At 37.3% G+C, this 15,923-nt stretch overlaps 1 protein-coding gene across 3 annotated transcripts in view; it reads left to right on the forward strand.

The window, feature by feature from the left end:
• The window catches only part of LOC107739476 (E3 ubiquitin-protein ligase parkin-like), a 160,572-nt gene that overhangs the window by 31,006 nt on the left and 113,643 nt on the right, over positions 1 to 15,923 (forward strand). For all 3 annotated transcript variants that reach the window (XM_016551597.1, XM_016551598.1, XM_016551599.1), the window contains exon 2: positions 11,684 to 11,847. In XM_016551597.1, the coding sequence (XP_016407083.1) occupies positions 11,684 to 11,847 (164 nt within the window). The remainder of the gene's footprint in view (positions 1 to 11,683; positions 11,848 to 15,923) is intronic.

Here is a 15,923-nt window from a genome sequence, read left to right on the forward strand (position 1 = left end):
TTGTTGATAACTTTCTTCATTTTAAGCGGCTCATGTTGTTATGAAAATATTATCATGTTGGAATGCTTGGGAAAGATCACATAACATTAGAACAGACTTCTGTCTGTGCCACCTTCATTTACTTACAAGTTTTCATTTAATTCTCGGAAACTAACACGTGCATTATGCGCCTGCGTGAGAGGAATTAGCTGTCGATATAGGCAGCTATCAGTAGTATATATTCATTTAAAATGAGAAACCGAAACAAGGATATATGAGATATAAGCAGATAAACGAAACGTAAACAAAGCAGAGCTTGCTTACCATTTTGAATATCAGTTTTGTTGATAACTTTCTTCATTTTAAGCGGCTCATGTTGTTATGAAAATATTATCATGTTGGAATGCTTGGGAAAGATCACATAACATTAGAACAGACTTCTGTCTGTGCCACCTTCATTTACTTACAAGTTTTCATTTAATTCTCGGGCACTTACTCATTCGCTAAACTTAATATCCAATCAGAGTTCTCACTGGGATGACCCCAGACACCAGTTCAACATGTTGAATCGGGCAAACTGCCATGGACGTGAGCCCGACGAGAGCCAAATGAGTGGAACACACCAAACAAACTAGCCCTAAAGATGCTCGCCGAGGTCAGCTCGGCAGGACAGCTGCAGGACAGTGACCCGAGCAGATTTTAAATCCAACCTTAAAGGGGTAGTTCACCCAAAAATGAATATTACTCGCCTTCATTACTCAAGTCTCTTTTTTTTTTTTGGCGCACAAAAGTATTCTCGTAGCTTCATAAAATGAACCACTGATGTCACATGGACTATTTTAAGGATGTCCTTGCTACGTTTCTGGACCTTGAATATGGTAGTTCCGTTGCTGTCTGTGCAGGGTCAGAAAGCTTTCAGATTTCATCAAGAATATCTTAATTTGTGTTCTGAAGGTCGTATGGGTTTGGATTAATGACATAATTTTAATTTTTGGGTGAAAATATCCCTTTAAATACACCTGAAGCAGCTAATCAGACTTACTAGAAACTTCCTGGCAAGTGTGTTGGAGCTGGACATTGGCCCAGGAGCAGGATTGGACACCACTGCCCTAGTCCATGACAAGACCGCAAACATGATAATATGGTCTAGAATTCGGACTCAAGTCCTGTCTCAAGTACTACAACACTGCTTGTAACCCAGGGGTGGGCAGCTCTGGCCCTCAAGATCCACTTTCAACCCTCCTTAGTCCTACTGCTAGGGACCAACTGTCCTGCAGAGTTCAATTCCAATGGCGTGGCCCGATTCAAGGCATGTTGCAAATGATTTTTTGTCCAAATATCCTCTATTGTGTGGTGTCATTATGATTATTTAACTGTTCCCGATCCAGACTGAGTGTTCCCGAACACAAATCGTAAATATCAAACATGTTTGATATTTACAACTCTTGATCGGGCTGTCTCTGATGTGATACCCGTGATAGCCAATGAAAGCGAGCAAGCGTCACCTACCGGATGTTGCATGCTTCTATAGATGACACTTGGCTGCCACAAACATGCCATGAAAGTAGACTACTTAGAAAGAATATCGGGCATATTGCTTTTCTGTTTTGTTTTCACTGTTCAACAGAACCTGTGCTAGGAGAGCCAGCTGACAATGTTGGTTGTCCTCCGTGTTTTTATTCTCTTGTCACGTTTGATCTCGCCAGGCTCCGTGAGGTCTTGTGTCACTGTGAAATCGTTCCTATAATCAACAAGTGTGTGGTCTCGCAGTCTGGTTGAATCATCTAGTGTGCATGTTCAGAGGATTATAAGGCTAAAAATAAGTTGAAACTGTTTTCATGTCTGTGGCCTCTCATGGATTTAAAATTAGTTAATATTTGAAAATTATCTAGTGTGTCCCTGGCCTAAACCAGAGATCTTCAACGCGAGACCTGCTGTCTTGCAAAGTTTATTTCCTGTTTCTGCACACCTGCATGTATTTTCTAGCAGTCCTACAGAGCGTGATTAGCTGCTTCATGTGTGTTAGGTTAAACTCTGCAGGACAGTTGGTCTTTTTGAAGAGTCTTCCATTTCATCAAGTGGACAAGGGAGGTTTATATAGACAGGCCCTCAACCCTTTTTGACAGAGGGAGTGAGCAGTCAGTAGGGTTGGGTACCGAATTCGGTACTTTTAAGTGTACCGACCGAATTGCGTCGGTACTACCGAGTACCGATTCACGTTAAATCAATCGGTGCCAAATTTCGGTACCTGAGAACGCATCTGGGCACATACGCTACAGAGCGAGAAAGAGAGACCCTGTGACGTGAGATCACCCCTGCAACTTGTTCAAACAACAAAACAGGGCAAGCCGAAATGTTCTGAAGTGTGGTTACATTTCTAGGGCCATATGGTTTGATATGATATGGAGTCCATTCATAAAAACGTAATTCACTCTATAGCGCGGAATGCCACGGAATTCGTAAATTTTGGACGAATAAATCAAACCAATTAAATGATAAAAATAATTACAACCAGATTAATCACTTAATTGTAGAAAAAAATAATACAATTATTAGCCTATTAAAAATGTTTTAAAGGAATATTCACACAATTTTTCTTCCATGTATTAATTTCAACAGTAAACCTCAGTTTGTTTGCCAAAAAATAAAAGGGTTTAATTTTCATTTGATTTAAAATAAATGTTTAATGCCTTCATTTGATTTTCAGAAAAATTAAAACAAAAATTTCTGGGGCGAAAAAAAAAGAAAGAAAAAGTTTGTAGGGCCATATCGTTCAAAATGTTGAAATTGAGACTTTTGGACTTATTTTTTCACTGAAATAAATGTTTTTGTAATTACACAGAGAGAAGTACTGAAAAAAGGTACCGTTTTGGGTACCGGCACCGAAATTCAGGTACCGTACCGGTTAAAATGTGAACGGTACCCAACCCTAGCAGTGAGAAAAAGATTGAATTTGGGAAAATATTATTGGAAAGGCATGATCAAAGATACAACATGTTTAGTTGAAAATCGTGGTGAGACTGAATGCAAGTTTGGAAACTACCAACAGGTTGTTGTGAAATTTAAAAATGAGCAAGTCAAAAAGGTTGAGAACCACTGCTCTAAAGGCCACTTCACACCAAGATTGATAACTAGCATCCACTACTGTCGTCTTTCACTTCATGCTAAATTCTGAGTGTTTTTAAAGCACACAGGCAAAAAGCCAACAATTTTTGTAAATCGACTGGAAATTACAATCTTCTGCATCTACATCTTTGAGTTGTTTGCCTTGTTTGACCACGTCACATTGGTCCTTTTCTTAAATATGAAAGGATGACATTTCACAGTAAACCAGAATGAATTGAGGGTTTATATTCAGTAAATAAGTGTTTGATCAGTGCACTCAAAGAACTGAAGCCAAACATCTCAAAGATTCAATTTCCAGTGAGATCCTTTTAAAACCACAGGAACACATTCCGTAAGATTCAATAAGACTCTCCATCACCAGCACATTTCGTTCAGGTAGACACATTCTATATGCATCTCTCTCAATCTCTTCACTTATTTATTTATTTTATTTTTCATTTCACCCTGTGCTCGGTTTACTCTTAACACAAATTTATTTTAGATGGTTCAGGCAATTTCCACTGTCATGGTCCAATGAAACCTAGACAGGAGGTCTCAGATAGCGGACGTAATGGGAGCTGCAGAACTGGGGATTAATGTTCTTGTTAGTTGTATTTAGCTTGTTGGGACCAACAGCACCAAGGTCATGGCATGGGTTTGATTTCCAGCCAGCTCCAACCAGATTTTCCATCTTACAGTGTGAATATTTGTATGCTGTGCTCAGTAGATGTGAGTTATTTGAGCAGGTTTTACAGTATACCCGTGCAAACATAGCTATAATTTGCTTGTTCAAGCAGGCTGCCTTTGTCTTTTTTGTGACTTAGTTTAGATCAGGTTTAGTTTTATGACCAGAACTCCACATTTCCCAGCAATTGTACACAGGCGTCAAACATTGCGTCAGCTTTCCAAATGAACGCATCTGCCCTGGAGGATGAAATTTTATTGCTGCCGTCTGACTTCAGATGAAGGCAGAGCTTCAGCTGGACATTTTTGGAACTTCGATGAGATGAAAATATCCCAGCATCAGAAGATGTGCACTGAACCTTGACAGCCTTGTTTGGCTTAACATACTTCTGTGAGACAGCATTTTCCCATATGAAGATAACCGAATCCAAATACCGCTCAACCTGAACTGATGATCACCTGGATGCCTGTTTAAAACTCGCCTCAGCAGCTACTCTGCTGATTGAATTGGCCTGGCTGATTCATTTGAGTGCACGTCATCTGAATTTTGTTGTTTCTTTGAATGAAGAGTGCTTGCATCATTTTATTTGAATAAAGAAATCAGAATTTCTTAACTTAAATTTACAATGTCTCATGGAGGCCAAAAATGAGGGTCCACATTAAAAATCTGGGATTCCAAAAATGGAATTTAATCCTGAAAACAAGCAGAATTTAGTATTTTGAAAAATGTAAAATAAAGAACTTTATGACCTAAAATGAAGATAAAAATAACTATTACTTACGGCACTAATCCAAAAAGCATAGTTTTGACATTGATCATGTGACTCTTTGTACAGATGGTCAGTTGTTTTTGCGGAAGTTGTTACTGACTCTACTTTAGTATTGTGACATATTTCCAGCAGAAATGGAATATTGAATAGAGGGTGGGGTTTTATTTTAGTGCTCCTCCTCTCCATCTCTTGCTCGTAACAAACTAGCGGTTGGAGGGGTGTGATTAAGGATACTCTGCCCAAGCCGTCAAACTGACATCATCAGAGAAGGAATGCTATTCCAGAGCGGAAGTAAATGTTCTGATTTTGATTAAAGATTATCAAGACAAACAATTGTTTTCAGAGGATTAACTTGCACAGATTAATTGCTCACCTCAAGACTAGCAATGTGCGCTAACAAAGTAATAGTGTATATTTTTATTTCATGAGAACTTTAAGACACTCTTTGGATCATCTCAAATCATTCTGGAGAACAAGACCACCAGGTTTTAGATGAACTTGTGGACTCTCTCCATGCATTTTTTTTTTCTTTTTCGAAAATTCGTTAAACTTGGGTGTATGACGCAATGAAAAAGCTGTCGCCATTTCCGATTCAGTTCAACTTTAATGCAAAACACTGAGACATAATGGAATTCACTTCAACTATTTAATTCAAATTATCATTCTTGTTATTATCCTAATTTGTATCAGGAAAAAAAAAACATTAATTTTGATAAATGCAATACAGAAGAATTTTCATGGGGGTCTCAAACTATTAGACCCTGCTGTGCATACTTTGTATAGTAGATCTGTAAAATGCTTTATGACCCCAGGTCCGGGTTTATTTGGATCCCCATTAGGATATTCTTCATGGGGTCCAGCAAGTAATTCAAATTATCATTCTTGTTATTATTCTAATTTGTATCAGGAAAAAAAAAAAACATTAATTTTGATAAATGCAATGCAGAAGCATTTTCATGGGGGTCTCAAACTATTAGACCCTGCTGTGCATACTTTGTATAGTAGATCTGTAAAATGCTTTATGACCCCAGGTCCGGGTTTATTTGGATCCCCATTAGGATATTCTTCATGGGGTCCAGCAAGTAAAAAAACAAAATTACATTAATCCATAACAATAAAAACCAATACAATAAAACATACAAACCCAAAATTAATTCAGAACATCAAAATCAACAATTTACTGTATACTGTGCCATTAAATATTTCTTTAACGTTTTTTTTAAACCTCATTTTACTGCAATGTCCAATGGCAAATCATTCCATATTTTTATTCCTCTATTCATTACAGTTCGTTGCTTTGAATTAGTTTTTGAAACAGGAAGCAAAAAATATCCTTTTGATGCATGCCCGGTGTTAAAATTATGACTAGCACTACTGTACAAAAGTACACTTGGAACTTTAGACACTGAAATATTTCTTATAAAACAAAGCAGAGAAACAATTGTCCTATCCTTCACAAGTACCCAACCTAGAATTTTGTGCGTTCTCATAATATTAACTCTTCTGTTAGAGTTCAGAGTAAGTCGTGCAGCTCTATTCTGGACTAACTGTAATTTTTCCAAGTCTTTACTTGATGTAATTGACCCCACCACTGGACAGTAGTCTAAATAAGTAAGAACCGTTGTTTGCACAATTTGAGAGATGCAATACTGTGGTAAAAATTTTGCACATCTCTTAATAACTGATAAACCTCTTCCCATAACTATTACTTATATTTTCTATCTGTTTTGACCACTTCAGCCTACTGTCTAGCATAACTCCAAGACGTATGATTTCCTCTACCTGTTCAATAGGCACACTCTTTACAGACAAATTTAATTGTGGTTTGAGTTTAAGTTTAGAATTTGATCCAAACACAATACTTTTGGTTTTTGTCAAATTTAGAAATGTATTTTGTCAGTTTTAGAATTTATAATTCCATACCCACTTTACCACTAATTGTAACTCCTCATCTAAATCAACAGATAATTTTTCAATTGATGTTGCTGGTAGATATAATGTTGTATCATCTGCGTACATAACTGTCCTTGCACGCTTTAAAACCAAAGGAAGATCATTGGTAAAAATAGAAAATAACAATGGTCCTAAACAACTTCCTTGAGGCACACCACACTGCAACTTTCACTTCCGAATAATTTCCATTATAAAATACACATTGCCTCCTATTAGTCAAATAACTTTTAAACCAATGTACAGTCTGAGAAGTAAATTTATAACATTTAAATTTTTCCAGCAATATTTATGATCCAATACATCAAAATCAGAGCTAAAATCTAACAATGCTGCTCCTACTAAATTATTATCATCAATCTGTACTAAACAATCATCTGTCATCTGTGCTAATGCTGTTCCTGTTGAATGTCCTTCTTGATATGCATGCTCAGAATCAAAGAGTAAATTATTCTCCTTAAAGATGAATTAAATTTGTTCACAGACTATCGTTTCAAACACTTTACTAAGAACTGGCAGTAAACTTATTGGTCGACTATTAGCACCATTAACACTCAGTGCTGCATTTTTCTGTAGAGGAATAACCTTTGCTTCTTTCCAAGCTAAAGGAAAGATCCATTTTTTTTTAATACTGATATTACAGATGTGGCAAACTGGTTCCGCCAAACAGCTGGCTGCTAATTTTACAAGACTGCCATCTAAGTTATCCATTCCCGATGGTTTATCTATATTTATGGTTGATAATTTTTGTTCCACTTGTTGTACATTTACTTTGTTCAATTCAAAGCAGAGGGCTGGCTTATCACTTATAATTTTTTCAATTTGACTTTCACTTGATGGAATATTATCAGTTAACATTTCTTCTCTTAGTTTATGTATTTTATTTTCAAGTACATTATTTTCTTTAGGGTTCAAGCTGGTTTCAATTGAGAATACTCAGTTTCAATTGAGTTTACTCTCAATTGCTGTTTATGAACAGTGTTGATTTATAGGACTCATTTAAGCTAAGGTTTTTTTTTTGTTTGTTTTTTTTAACTCACGGTGTACACTACAGTTTTCAGGCGCACGGCATCCCAGACACCAATATTTTAACGTTTCGTAAAAAATGAATCACTGAGATTTTGCTATGGAGATAAAGGTTAGGATCATGACTTTTTGGTAGTACTACAACATATTGTGAGTGTATATTAGCACAGTTTGTTGTTTACTTTTAGGATCTGAACTGAACGTTTGAACCTAGAAACAGTGGTACATGACTTTATATAACACTCCTGCTTCATAACACTGTAACCACAGTAGACTTGTGCCGGTATTCGGTAATGCGATATATCACGGTAATGTGTAATCGGACCCAGAGCGCGGTAATGATTGCTCTCTGTCACTCTCGCTGACTGATGGAAAAACTCTGACAGTCCAGGCACATCGAGATGCGCCCGCAAAACTGACTCCTGCTGTGATGAAACATGACAAAGGGGGAATTTACTCATTTGTTATCCTCCTGGAAGGCAGACAAAACAATGAGAGACATTATGGAAATCAGCACGACAGCACACGTCACCCTCGACCTGCCCTGACTGCGGCTCTGCGCTCAGTATGGGCTTATCTTTGTCTCAACTGTCAGCGCAGTCATTGCTATTCTTAGCGTAATCAGTAGAAACAGTCCGAATGGAAATAGACCAGTTGCCCTGACATTAAAGCCTACTTGGTGATACAGCGTAAAGAAATATAGCAGTGATGTGTGTAATAAAGAAGGAAGAGCCATATTTTACAAAGGCAGTGAAATGTATTGTGACATTAAAGGGATAGTTTACCCAAAAATGTAAATTTTGTCATCTTTTACTCACCTTTGTGTCGTTCCAAGCATGTATGACTACCTCTTTAGAAATAAAACAAGATAATGGGTCCTAAACAGCATTGGGTTCCAGAAATATAGCTGCAATTTCTGTGCTTCCCAAAACCATAATTTATAGAAACCATAACCACCAAGTAGTACGGTTTTGTTAATTCAATCTTTAATCTACACATTAAAAATGGTTCCATATTGTTAAAATAGCATAGTTTGAATGTCACTACTACGGTTTGAGGAAACAGTTGTGACTATATACAGTAGCTGTATGAGACATGCGTCCCAGGTTTGGCATGACATGAGGGTGAGTAAATGACAAAATTTTTTTTTTTTGGGTGAACTTACCATTCTGAATCCAAAACTGCTTGTATTTGGTCCTCTAAACCATCCAAGTGCAGGTTTTTTTTTCTGTCCTTGTCCAGTCTCTCTGATATGATTTGTTGTATTTTTAGCGTGCTGTTGGCTCAAGTGTCATTTGTCTTCAAATGTGGTCAACAGAATGCCTTTATTAGAGAATGTCACGCTTTAACAACAAGCAATCACTCAAACCCCTCTTAAAGAGTGTTGCAAGACCCTCAGCTTTTGTCATTTAGTAGCAATCAGTGCAAGCGTTGCCCCCTCTGTGCTAAAGTCAACAATATCACCAGATGCAATTTCCAGGAAGAGCTATGGCTGAGTGATATTGAGTCTGCATGACCAAAATCCATCTCTCTCACACTTTCTTTTTTGAGTATGTTTGTGTTTTTCTGGGAAAAAAACAAAATGGCTGAGAAGCATAATATGGTTGTCGGTCCTGTTTTAAAGCTAAATATGTTTCTGTTCACACACAGTTCAGATATAAACAGGATTCTATAACCAAACTGACTTTTAATTTCTAACTGCTTGATTTGTGATGATGTGCATCAGCATGTTCCAATATACTCAAATCCAATTAGAACAAATATTTAATTGGAGCTAATTACATATGAGTGTGGAGAACAAACACCTCCACACCCTTCCTCTCTCCCTTTCCATTTTTGTCCGTAATGTGCAATTTTAGTGTGGATTTTTTCTTTAATATCAGTCGTTTTTCCATTTCCAAGTTTATCTCTATGCCTCTGGGGGCTCTGAAAAGGTTGACTCATTTCAATTAAAATAATACGCCTACATGATAACAAGAAAAAGTCCTTCCGCGCCAAATCGCAGTCATCTTAATGAAGGGGGTTGTGTTTTTTAGGGTAGGGACGGCACAGACTGAATGTTAACATGTCTCTTTTGTGTCTCTGTCGGTCACCTGTTTTGTCCTGTCTTTGACTCCTGTCTTTAGTCTTTTCTGTTTGTCAGTTACTTTTACGCATTGCCTTTATGCTGTCTACAGCGTTTTTTTTGTTGTTTCACTGTTTTATCTCAATCGTTTTGCTTTCTGTCTGGTGTTGTATATCCTGTTCTGTACCTTTTTAAATATTTTTTTTGCCTATTTTTTGTACTATTTTATATATACTATAGTGTCTTGATACACCTAATACAGTATTCACCCATTAGCCTGTTTGGCTCGTTCACTGAAGTCTGTGAAGCTTAATGGAGATGCACGCACTCGAGGATGATTTTATGCTAAATTGAAATGCAAGTTACTTTTTAATATTTACAAATAAGGAATAAGTGACAGGTCTCAAATGCATTAAACAGCACAAATATCTATGAGTTTGAAACACTTAATGTAAAGCATGTCTCATGTTTAGGACAACTTGGATCATACTACACCCCATACTATATCCAGGTAATATATAGTCTATAGCATTTTCTATACCATTTATCTTTATAATAAATGTTGTATAACCTATACCTATTCTTTACCCCAGTGGTTCTCAAGCTGTGGTACATGTATCATTGGTGGTACACAGAGTTCCCCCAAGTGGTACTTCGCATTAAAAGTAAAAAAAAAAATATATATATATATATATATACATATACATATACAGCGGGTAAAATAAGTATTGAACACATCACCATTTTTCTCAGTAAATATATTTCTAAAGGTGCTGCTACCCAGGGAAAAAGTATTGAACACGCTTACTGAAATTTATTTAATACTTTGTACAAAAGCCTTTGTTGGTAATGACAGCTTCAAGATGCCTCCTGTATGGAGAAACTAGTGGCATGCATTTCTCAGGTGTGATTTTGGCTCATTCTTCCACACAAACAGTCTTCAATTCTTGAAGGTTCCACGGGCCTCTTCTATGAACTCTAATCTTTAGTTCTTTCCATAGATTTTCTATTGGATTCAAGTCAGGTGATTGGCTGGCCATTCAGATTATGGCCCCTACAATGCTCACTGGAACATTCAGAAGTATATAAATCCTTCTGTAACCAATGCCATTAGTATATTTTGCAACAATAAGGTTGCGAAGGTCTTGAGAAAGCTCTTTGGTTTTACCCATCATGAAATGTTTCTTGTGTGACACGTTGGTCATGAGACACCTTTTTACAGGCCATCAGTTGGGACTGAACCAACTAATATTAATTTCCACTGACTAGGGGCAGGATTGCTTTCTAATTACTGATAGATTTCAGCTGGTGTCTTGGCTTTCCATGCCTTTTTGCACCTCCCTTTCTTCATGTGTTCAATACTTTTTCCCTGTGTCATTCTACTTTATTACACAGAACTTAATTTCTGAACTTATTTGTTTTGCTTTCTTTGTATGTATGGTTACTTGGATTGCTACCAACATCTGGTATGTCAATTCATGTCAACAGCACCTTTAGAAATATATTTACTGAGAAAAATGGTGATGTTCAATACTTATTTTACCCACTGTATATATATAGTATAGTATAGTATATATAGAGTATATAATTTTTTTCTTAAATTTTTCATTTCTAGCAATACTTATTTTACCCGCTGTATATATATAGTATAGTATAGTATATATAGAGTATATAATTTTTTTCTTAAATTTTTCATTTCTAGTTTGTGATTTATTTACAGGCATGATATGGCTTTGTTCTTCTAAGTCACTATTAGATACTCCTTATTATTTTGGGATGTCAAGCTGCGCACTGGTGTTTATGTACTGATAAGGACCACTTGCATCAGAGTATACACAGTATAATTTTAATCCACATGCAAAAAAGAGCAGCGAAAATTGAGCCAGCCGATATTAAAGGCAAGATATTAATCTATTTGACCTCAAGGCTGGTTTCATGAAGACAAACTCTAAGAGTGGTCTGCTTTTGATTCCAAAACTTTTCTTTACTCTATATACTGTTTATATATAGCCTATTGACTGTCACGGGAATAAACCTGTTGTCGGTCTTTGAAAATGATCAGGATTTGACAAGATCTCTCCGATGGTCTCTTTTGTTCTCTTAGTATATGTGCGGTTTAACTCCAGACATGGATTCCCGGTGGAACTGGAACAAGGTGCGAGTGTAGCTGAGCTGAAAGAGACGGTGGGACGTTTACAGGGAGTACAGCCTGATCGACTGCGGGTCATCTTTGCTGGACGAGAGCTCTGCAATGAATCCACACTTCAGGTGAAAAGAGTACTTATGGAAATATTATACTTTAAAATAATATAAGTTTGAAATAAATGTTTTCATACACTTGCATGATAGTTGTAATTAAATTAAAAGTGTTATTGTTAAAATTTATAAAGTCAACTCAAGTCACTTTATTTATATAGCGCTTTTTACAATACAGATTGTGTCAAAGCAACTTTACAGTATTAAATAGGAAAATAGTGTGTCAAAAAGGACAATAGTAAACACTCAATTTTCAGTTAAAGGGGTCATATGATGCGATTTCAATTTTTCCTTTCTCTTTGGAGTGTTACAAGCTCTTGATGCATAAAGAAGATCTGTAAAGTTGCAAAGACTAAAGTCTCAAATCCAAAGAGATATTCTTTATAAAAGTTAAGAGTCAACCATGCCTACCTAAAACGGCTCGTTCTAAATCCAAAGAGATATTCTTTATAAAAATTAAGATTCAACCACGCCTACCTAAAGCGGCTCGTTCTAACACGCCCCCACATGTCTACGTCACTATGTGGGAAGATTTGCATAACGCCGTCCAAATGTTCATGCAAAGAAAGAAGGTGTAACTTTTATTCTCGCTGTTGCCGCCGCCATGTTGTGGAGATGCTGTGTTTCGTTGTGAAAGCGAAACTACTTTGTTTGGCCTTCCAAAAGAGGACGATATCCGCTTTGTCATGCCTGGAGCTGATCGGTGCTGGCCGCTGAGGAAATACATAAACTTCGCACTGTGGATCGCTGGATTGGCTTTCACCATGGACGAAGCGGAGTCCAGCACGGGGTCGTCACATGTGGTTGCCACAAGCCCGCCCGCCGCCGCTCACTCTAGGCCTCCGGCCTCCGCTCACTCTAGCCCGCCGTGTGTGACGCTGTGTTTCGTTGTGAAAGCGAAACTACTTTGTTTGGCCTTCCAAAAGAGGACACGACTAGAAATCAGTGGTTTTTTTACACACTTAAGTAGGTCTTAATACATCTTTATGTAAATTACTGCTATCGCATTTGAAACATGGTTAAAGTTTACTGCCAAATGTAATGTCAAGCATTTATGGTAAACTAAAATATATGTCAGTGTCATTTCTATTCTATTTTCTATTAACTTTAAATGTAATATTGAATAACACTAGACTACAGTTAAAATTATAATCATGTGCAGGGCATGTGATTAACCATTGGGCTAGGCGGGGCTGAAGCCCCGGGGCCCGAGCAAGGAGGGGGCCCGTGATTGGCTGTGGAGTAGCTTGACGGACATCAGTAGCGCCGATCGCCCCTCACTTTTTAGCTCTATTATTTAGTGGAGTTTTTCCGTAAATTCCATGCATTACCATTAGAGATTAAAATGTCACATTTGAATTTGGTTTACCAATCAAATGCATTTATTATATATTTTACTTTTGAACAAACTGTGCACGTAGCCTATCTATCAGGTGATCGCTGCGCCTAATGTCTGCATTTACCTCTCTAGAAATGGTCATGCAAAGAACAATCTTTGATAAGTAAAAACGTCAACTATTCTAAAAAAAAAAAATAGCGAGAGAAAAAACTGAGGAGAGCGGCAGGGCTGTGCTACGAAAAAACTGGTCTGTGCGATGAATAAATTTACCACTGTAGCACGCGTGCGATACAGATTTGCATGTTCATAGCACAGCCACTTAATAGTGTGAAGTGATTTCGTTGTGCTTGTTTATGTGTGTGAGATTGATTACAGCCTACTTGGTAGTTAGGGGTGTGTGAAATGATTATTAAAATGTCTCCACGATCTACTTTTGAAGAAATGTCATAGTATCATGCTACAGCGCACATTCTATCAGATGCAGTTCTGGCGCCTCCATCACAATATAGGCTACTGTAGCCTAGTGCAACGCGACACATCCATATCTAATGTTAACTTAGAAGTAGAGTTACACTCACAGGACACAGCACTTATTCGCAATCACAAAAGTACATTATTTGCATCTGCTTCAAAGGTTACACATTCCTTTCACCCGCTGTTCTGACGTGTGCTTTTTATAAGAGCGTACACCTGAATCGCTCGCAAACTACGAACCTGTTAAACAGCACCTGATTACTAGACTAAGTTGTATTTCGCGACTGACTGATTTTGCATCTAATACTGTCAAAACACACAAGGTTTACATATAAACACAATTAGTTATGTCTAAAATGATAGTGAACAATTGAGAGAGAAATGGATGCGTGCAGCTCTTAAAGCAACAGAACTAAACATGCTGCCGCTTGCCATTAAAGGAATAGTTCACCCAAAAATTTCATTTCTGTCATTTATTTACTCACTCACATGTTGTCCCAAACCTGTATTAATTTCTTTCTTGTGCTGAACAAGAAAAGAATTTGGGTAACCAAACAGTAGCTGGTCCCCACTGACTTTGACAGTAGGGGGGAAAATGGAAGTCACATAGGAACCAGCAACTGTTTGATTACATCTTTAAAATAACTTTTACGTTCAACAGAAGAAAGAAACTAATTCAGGTTTAAAACAACTTGAGACTGAGTAAATTATGGTATAAAAAATAAAACACTATGACAGAATTGACAGACAACAGAATTTTCATTTTGGGTGAACTATCCCTTCAATATTAATAAAACAACAAAACACAGAGAAAAATCATTGCTCTTGACTGATGAACTTTAATACAGTTGCCTTAAAAAAAAAAAAAAAAGGATAACTGATGTATATAGTGATTTCGGGCCCGAGTGGAAAAAGGATTTCCCTTGGTTAATTTTCGATGCTGACCAACAGCTCTTGTTTAGAGGAATTCAATCCAAATGGTGTAGCAGCTAAATGGATGACCTCTTCTAAAAGGGCCAGGAGACCAAATACAAAAGAGTTGGCCAGCAGACATGCTAGAACTGTTGCTAGAACAACTGTTGAGCGCATTAGTCTCATAGAGGAGTGTCATGGTATAGGTTAGTTTGCTAGTTTGCAAATTTAGTGTTTTATTTAGAGTTTTTATTTAGTGATGTCCGCCTACAGATCTGTTCTACTTTGATGTGTAGTGTTGAGGTGTTATGTTTCTGCACTCTTCCATTTTTAGCAAATAAAGAAAAATTTTGTCTAAAAACAATTTTTGTGATGGTTTGTATTTTTTTGTGCTATGGAACATCAATGCCTGTTTAAAGGCACAATATGTACGATTTTTTTTAATTAAAATATCCAAAAACCACTAGAACAGTGTTATTTAAAACAGCGCTGTTTTTTCAGCGCTGCTTTCGAGCCGTGTGTAACGCTCGTTCAGCGGCCTCGTTTCGCTTCGACGGCTTTCAGCCTCACCCTGCTTCATTCTACTACGTTAACAAATCATTAGCTCATCCATGAACATGATTTCTGCTCGAGTACCGTCGGTTTGCATCGGCTGTGGGGATGAAGACCACAACTCCCATGATTCCACACTCAGTCACGGCGTCATCAAACTATGCCTTTGCCTCTTTGATTATTTTGAATACGCGCCCTCTAGCGGGCGAAAATTACACATCGTGCCTTTAAGTGATGAACTCCATTACTTGTTTTCAGTACTTGTTTGTTTTTAGACATGATAACAGACGTTTTATACTTGTGCTACAACTGTTTGGCCTGTGCTACAAAACTTTCAACCTCTGTAGCACCAGTGCTATGTGCAAACAAAGTTATAGTAACTAGTAAATGCTGTAAATTTGGTTATGCTAGCATCTGTGGACATATTTAAACCACGTGCGTTACAACTTACCCCGCGTTACTTTGTGCCCCGCGCTCCCCTAAACTTTTCATTTAAATGCATTTTAAGCATTTTGGTTTAAAAACTAATTTAACTGTTCAGGGACATTAAGCATTAGGGCAGAATTCATTTTGGCAAATGCGCGCGTTAAGATGGTTTCTGATACGCGCGGAGCGCACTTGCTCGTACAGCACTTGACTAAACTAAGAGTTATTTTTCGTGCCTTGTGTTTAAACGTTCGAATACACATAGTTATGTGTCAAAATGCCTGTCTCCTCGTCAACAGGAACGTTAATAGTTAAAGATAAAGCATGTGCACTAGTTGGCTATTATGCGATCCTGGCATTATATGATGAGATTTTAAAGGGATAT

Source organism: Sinocyclocheilus rhinocerous, unplaced genomic scaffold (genome assembly GCF_001515625.1).
Source record: "Sinocyclocheilus rhinocerous isolate Xijiao unplaced genomic scaffold, SAMN03320098_v1.1 scaffold345, whole genome shotgun sequence".
NCBI lineage: Eukaryota > Metazoa > Chordata > Actinopteri > Cypriniformes > Cyprinidae > Sinocyclocheilus > Sinocyclocheilus rhinocerous.